This window comes from Branchiostoma belcheri, unplaced genomic scaffold (genome assembly GCF_001625305.1).
Source record: "Branchiostoma belcheri isolate BF01 breed outbred unplaced genomic scaffold, Haploidv18h27 scaffold214, whole genome shotgun sequence".
NCBI lineage: Eukaryota > Metazoa > Chordata > Leptocardii > Amphioxiformes > Branchiostomatidae > Branchiostoma > Branchiostoma belcheri.
The window spans coordinates 39,499-47,221 of NW_017803647.1; the positions used below are offsets into that span (position 1 = coordinate 39,499).

At 39.3% G+C, this 7,723-nt stretch overlaps 1 protein-coding gene across 1 annotated transcript in view; it reads left to right on the forward strand.

Moving 5' to 3' along the window:
* The window catches only part of LOC109469990 (beta-galactosidase-1-like protein 2), a 28,548-nt gene extending 22,073 nt beyond the window's left edge, over nucleotides 1–6,475 (forward strand). The window contains exon 20 of the mRNA XM_019768756.1: nucleotides 4,521–6,475. Within this exon, the coding sequence (XP_019624315.1) occupies nucleotides 4,521–4,610 (90 nt within the window). The 3' untranslated portion in view covers nucleotides 4,611–6,475. The remainder of the gene's footprint in view (nucleotides 1–4,520) is intronic.
* Nucleotides 6,476–7,723: the final 1,248 nt, after the last annotated feature.

Genomic DNA, 7,723 nt, shown 5'->3' on the forward strand with positions numbered 1-7,723 from the left:
CCATTTCAAAGAAATGGGGATGTTTCGAAAATAAGCATTTACTCCAATATCAAAACAGCTACGGTAAAATAAAAAGACGTGCATCATCCCGGACATAATGCAACACCACATGCGAAATTACACAGAAATGCGACGTACGGAAGAATGCGTTTTGGCTGCGAACATCTTCCAAAAAACTTGGCATCTCTTAACCATGGGCAAAAACATCTGGAACCACTTATAAAAACCACCCCGTATCTGCATGAACTTTTTTGAACCCCACTGCTATTCCAAACAACGCGTTTTTCTGGACCATTCCAATTCGCCTCGTAATTGTAGGGGTGCGTCTGCGATATTACATTGACCGCGAAAGCAGCAACGGCAAAAATACACATTCGTGCATCAACACGGGCATGCCCGCAGACGGCGTATAAAATTGCGTGCCGATTACACAAAGAGAACCCAGTGTTTTGACTGCAAACATGAAAAATCAGCCGATTACAACACTCCGTCCGGAGGTCCTGACCTCCTTCACGGAGTAATAATACTCGAAGAGAACTTCAAAAGTCATCTTTTACTAATCATATATAATTGTTTACATTATATCATCTGATCAACCTGATCCATTAAAAATTGTCAATGGAAAATACCTTGCCAAACAATGCAATACCTATTTAAGTTAATTAAACACTCACTCATTAATTAATTAATTTCCTAAAATACAAAAGACATGTTGGTGAAAGTTAGGCACCCAGGTAATATCAATAGTTCCACGGACAGCTATGTAGGCCGGAGCTTCTATTGCGTGCGATCTACGTTTGGTCAAAAAATACCCCCCCCCCCCCCAACACACACACACACACACAAAACACCGATCCGGGAACGCCTGAAAAGGAGGCTTTTAATAAGCTTTGCCTGCAGCGCCTTGATTGGTCGGACGTGTGACCCTCTGGACTGCCGGCTAATGGAAATCTGAACATCTAGACTAATCCACACTGCTAATGCTCATTGACATAATTTATGCAGTTTATTAAAATCCTTGATTACTGTGATTATAGACATGTCTTTATCAACATTTTTGGCAAATAATAAAATCAAGTTATTGTTCAAGACAAATTAAGTTTGTTTTGTCAGCAGCTTTGTTATGCAACATTAATAGAACTATGATTTTGAAATTAGCAACCATAATGGAAAGTATACAAACGTCCAAGGCATAAATGGTAAAAAGTGCACTCGCAACAACGACATCTAGCGACATGCGGCAACTCAGCATGTCTGCATGGCCGTCGCAACAACGACATCTAGCGACATGCGGTGACTTAGCATGTCTGCATGGCCGTTGAAGGGTGGAACCGTTGATCCATCCATCCAATCTCAATCTCGTCTGAGTTACCATTTTCGCGCATGCGAAAATGGTAAAAAACTTGCTAGCCAACAACCGAACGTCAAACCAAACGGAACAAAAAACTTGCTAGCCAACAACCGAACGTCAAAATGGAACAAATGAGAAAAAAATGAAAGTAATCCTGTTATGTTAATCCTGCAAAGTCAGCAAATGTTGCACACAGCACAGTCTCGTAACTCGATCACAAAGAGGATGAACCTGAAAAACATATCACGGAAATAATTAAAATATTTATACGAAATATATATTTTTTACGTCTCCAGCCGTCGCACCTTGCTAAATTTTCTAAATGCTTTAGCCCTAGTCCTACCAAATGGATGCGAGGAACGATATTAAGCTAAGGCACTTTTTTTCCAAATACTATGCAGCACACTGCTAGCCAAAAATTGTTACAAAGCTGTTGAAATTCACGTAACTAACGGCCTTTATGGACCGGCAATGGTATACACTAGACAGGGTACACAACAAAATTCATGTACTAGAAATTAATTCGATGGCCAGCGTTGTTTTCAGTTAATACAGAGGGTATTGGTCCGCACATACATAACCAAAAATCCAGGTCCATCTTTGGCGCGAAAGTTAGTCCAGGCTTCGAGGGACATGTTTTAAGGAAGTACAACAGTACAACTAACGTAAGTTAACCTACGGAGACGATCACAGGGAAAAGGGCGATGGGTATGTAATCATATTCAGCTTCAAGTAAATATGGCCGGTATGAAGCGCTGCTTACAGAAATGGTACAAAAAGTACCAAAGCATGCTCCAGCATGTCTAGGTTCCGAAACGTCGTTTTGAAACGTACTTTAATGACCTTTGACCCATTATACCGCCGGCGGTGCGGGGCTGGCAGGCGGCCTGGCGCTGATCTGCCAAGCTCCCGGCCCGGGTCGGGCTTCGACTGGAACAGTTCTGTTCACGGCCGCGCCTGGGGATTTATCCCGCTAATTAGCAGACAATGTACCGGCGTGCTTCACCGTGCATAACAATACTGCATAAATTACGGATTTTCTAAGAGTGTTACACTTTAGTAGACCATAATGGTACATTGTAACAGCAACAGACATCTTCGGTTAAAATTTACACATGATTTTACTGGCTCACATCAAGGACTTGCTCACATGAAGATCTGATTTACCGAACGTTGAAGAAAATCACGTGGCTCTTCTTTGCTCACCAAAGAAACAAGTCAGACTATTCTTAAATAATATGTGCTTACTCGAGATTTGAATAAGATTTAAAGCGAGCTATTTTTTTTTCTGCAAAAATTCCAGCAAAGCATTATTTACGATTGCAAAAGTAAAACGACACAAACGTCCTTGACTCTAGTAACGCAAAGTAATGCAAATAAACAGTCAGGGACTTGATAAGATCGGGAATCTACATGTGTATGAAGCATTTATGTCCGGACATGTTACCGGTGCGTGATTCGAGTACGGTCTGATGGCATAGTACTGGTATAATGTCCTTGTTCCCAGTATATAAATTGTCATCTTTTTTGCCAAAATCATTTTCTACAAACGACAGTGGCATCAATCTTGGAAAAAAAATAAAAGCCCTCTTTTGCTGGGATCGTAATTTCATATACCCTTCAGCGTGACGCTGTCGGTAAAATTTACAGCAACAAAGGACCTCGGTTTGACCATGGACTTCTCTTTTTAAACCTCCTTGGTTTGACGTATTTTTACCGAAAAAGTGAGTGTGGCAAAGGACAACATTAGGATAAGTAAAGTGCCGGGCTAGGTTGTGCCGCTACCTTTGATCTGAAACTCAGACCGCCCTGTCGGCGTTTGGGTCGGAGTTCATCAATCAATTTTGACAGGCTTGCGCCGCCGCGCGCAGTGTCTATCGCGAGATTTGTGTGAATTTTGACTTTAATTATCGTCATTACTAGTCCATTCCTCGAGACTTCTGATTTGACTCAACATTCAAAACTATTGTTTTGATTACAGAGTTTTGGTGGATGCAATTAATCATGATATGTTTGTTCAATACTTATATTTCGCATACGAGTTTTAGAAAAATGCCTGTTGCCTTTCCTCCCCGTAAGCAAATGTGTATTCCGCTACCGAATTCTCCCGGTCAGTCCGCGTGGCTTCGCTGATCGGGGCACACGTCCTAGTGTGCTCTAAAACTTACGTTTTCAAAGTTTTCTTATCCTACCTTAGGCTTATCTGTAACATTAAATGTCTTGATTTTGACAAACGTCAATAAAACCGGTACCTACGTGGAACATAAAAAAACAGGTATGAATATGCTTATTTCAGTACCGAAAACACGGGGATAGCTGAACATAATTGGTTACTTCGGCACGCTGTGTAGGCGGGCCACTAATCAACTCATGACGCCCCCCGTGCATATGAATGGATAACGCGACCGATCACTCGAGAAATAACGCGGGTGACGCGGAGCTACCTATGAGGCTCCGGCCACACAAACTGCGTTACCGTAACGCGGTATCGTCGCGATATCGTCGCGACGTTATCGCGCCGACGGCGCACCAGTATCGCGCCGCTAACGCAACCTCCGTCAAATGTAACGCAGACATGACTGTAGCTACTTAAAAAAGCAATTCATGCTTCTTTTAAAATAAAGTTGCTCATGAAATTTAATGTTTTCAAAAGATAGAGACAGTTTGTTGCTTTATTGCTGTATCCCTGTCACTTCTCTCTTTATGTTTACCCAAGGAAAACATATTGTTTTTGCTTTGTTTCCTCTTCTTCTTCTCCAAACATTACAAATAAGGTCAATGACCTGAGCCAGACATCTGTCACCATGGTAACATGTTGGGTTACATCATGTTGCAATTTTGTAGCAGGAGGGATTTAGACCCCTGTCACCATATACATTGTATGTGAATGTGTTTGAGTAAAAATTCACAGAGCAGACCATATGCGAAGGTAAACATCATGCATTTGCTTTGCAAATGTTACTTCTAGTTTTCATTTTTGTTGGAAGACATTTTCAGATAACCAACATGTGTATGTAGATCTGTAAAGTCTGTGAAATCCGTGACTGTGTCATAATACATTGTACTTAATAGGTAACTCAAAAGGCTGTTTTCTGATACAAAATATATTATGCTTTTTTTTACTTCTGCAGTATCTGCAGCTGCATATCTAAGAATTTTTCTCTTGCAGATAATTGTGTTTGAGGAGAGGACGTCTGCTCCGGAAGTGCTGTTCTGTGACAAGCCCAGTTTGGGAGAAATTGTGTACTTCAGGGAATGATGGATCTAGATGAATATGCAACAAAACTCTTGTAGTTGTACCCCCTTTCACACTAGAGGTGGAGTTTGCTAGAATGCCGTCTGAATGAAAATTCTTTATACAGTCCTCAGGATATTTGAAGTGTGTTCTAAAAATTCTCCCTGCATTCCAGATACATTTGTACCTGTTCTTGTTGTTGCTGGCCCAAATGGTCTGGTCATCCTGAAAACTTTCTAGTTGACTTTGAAGTGGAGAAATATTGAACGGCATTCAAAGTGTATTCTAACTACAGTATGCATTCTAAAAATATATATTCCTACAGCATTCCTACAACATCGCATTCAAAGGAGAACTGAAATAGGCCCTAACATATAGAATACTCCCAAATTTTCAGAATTCACCCGGTACTTTGAGTTGCCAGGAATATACAAAAAATTCTTATTGTGGTCCAGGCATTCTGGCTCATTCTGCCTCTAGTGTGAAGGGGCTATATGTATGATACAATGTATAACTAGGGTTTCCCAAATGTGTTGCCATTTCGTCAGTTCTTCATTCCTTCTGTTTCTACTTAAATCCATGCTGATTTGGAATACTAGTAAGTGTTAAGGGGCCTTCATGAAATGAAACTTGACTGACTTCTATGGTGGTACTTGTACTTGCTGATGTAGACATTCAAATGGCCATAGGAGATTGAGACTCTGCCACAAATGACGCCCCTCTCAAGGAGGATAAAGTCTTGAATCAGATATTTCATTTTGATTCAATATTGTTTCTTTATGCAGAGTCACTGCTGAGTTACAATACCCACCATGATTAGCCAAAATTTTCTAATACTACATGTATACTGTGAATAGCAGATTAGCCTCAATCATTGGCTGTGGTTCATAATTATGAGCAAAATGGTCATGAGTTTTGTAGAAAAAAAAAGTTGTATGTTGTATATTAGTTATAATATATTGGAGAAATAAGGAAAGATATGGTGTTTCTTCTTTGTACTTTTTAGAAAGATACATACCTCTTTAACTTTCCTTAGGAAGAATTCTGCATATTACAAGGTCAAGTTTAGTGTTTTGCATGTATTTTGTGCACTGTGCCCAAGTTTTGGTATACAATGAAACTTCAAAGTCAACAGATTTTATTGATTTAGCTATAGAAGTACATTCTTCCCATGTCTCTTTTTCTTCTTTTTTTTTAAACTCTTCCAAAAGAATGAATTCTCACAACCAGGTTGAAGAGTTTGTGTTTCGAACTTTTTTAGGGGTATTGTACGTGTACAATATTCATTAGCCTGGGTGCCATCCGATTTTTAATGGCTACCCCAAAAAATCTTTTCAGGGTAACCGTTACAAATCAGAGGGCACCCAGGCTACAGTATTAATGCCATTGTCTTTCCTTCAGCAGTTTAAAAGTGCCTCCAAACCACCATATATTGGTGTTGTAACTAACTGCCAAATCATAAGTTTATAAAAAAGCAAATGTTCACAATAGGGCTGTGTTAACTTAACATATACATGTAGACCAATATCCTGTATTTTAGCTGTCTGGTCTGTATCCAAGACCCTGTTACAGTAATATTTATAAGGTATCATTAAGGAAGAGGGATTCGAAGATTTATTTATAATCTGAGGTTTGTATATATTTCCTTTAGTTTCAACCTTTTGGGCAATTATACTGTACGTACTTGGGTAAATATTAAAAAGAAGAAGAGAGATGAGCTCTTTTTTAAAGAAATTTTCTTTTGTTGCAATGTTGGTATAGATCGTGTATTTTGACAAAACGTGGGTGTGTAACATTAGTAAGTTTTTTTCTGTCAATTTATTTAAGAGTTAGGCCACACCAATTTGATTTGTTGGTTCTCGGATTGATTCGCCTCTTCATTTTTTTCTGATTTGCAAAAAAAAAAAAGATTCTGGTTCTGAATCAACTAAAAAATGCTGATATTTTGCCCCCAACCATTGATGAAAGTCCTTTCCTTCCTAGGACCTTTTTTTTTTCCATGTCGCTTCATATTTTTCATGAAAAAGCCAGAGAACCAACAAATTAAATTGGTGTGGCCTCTAAAGAAGAGCGAAGAAAACAGTTGTTCAATGGTACAAGATAATACATTGGCCTAGACACATCATTTTTTGGTCTTTCATTTTTATTGTTATCATCAATTTTGTTGTGATGGCATTATAATGAAATTCAAAATGATATAATGTTAATGCCACTAATAGCAACAACAATCCTTGTGCAACAATAACAGGACCAGATGTCATTTCTGTCATTGTAGTTTGGTTCATCAGACCAATTAAGTTATTGTGTTGCATTTAATGCTTCCTATGGGTTTACACTACAGCAATAAAAGCACATGGTGGTTAAATATTAATCATGTTTTGTGACTCCTTGACTGGTTTCCATACCAATTTAGAATTTAATGTGTGTTAGCATAGCCAAATCAACGTTGATATACAATGTGTCTTGAAATCAAAAATGTAAAATTGAGATAATGGTGGTACTGTGGTAGTTAATATGGCTTTCCGTTTGTTAAAAAGAAAAACCTGAAAAGTACCATGTTACAGGTACATACTGAATAGACTAAAGCTTAGGGGAATGAGATTTCATGCAGTGACATGCCATCAAGACCACAACTTATCTTGGCCAGCTATTAAAAGTCTTGTATTGTCTATAATCCATTTATATTGTGCTGCCTTTATTGTACGAACAAAGTAGGTGAAACTGTTATTCACTTCAGATCTGCTTGGAGGTATCCTGTGCGCCGCACAACCTAGCCTGTCCACCTGATGCAAAGACACACTTTGGAAACACTATACTACTTTTCCATCGTTCATCCGGGACATTTGAAATGCCACTCCCATGACGTCAGTGCGTCATCCGGGCACCTTTGAACTCAGTGATTGACAGTTGCCAGGGGCAACGAAGCTGTCGCGTCATTCGTCCGATTCCCCTCCGAACTGAATTCGAAATAAAGAACGTATTTTTTCCGCCATTTTGTCTGCAGTTGCAGCCGATCGAAAAAATTATTTCTGGAGCGAAATCGGATGTGCAAGTGGCGTGTCGAGGAGCCGGAATTTGTTGAGGGTTAATTGTTTGATCCCATCCCGTCCTCTGATGTGGATTTTGAGATGATTTGG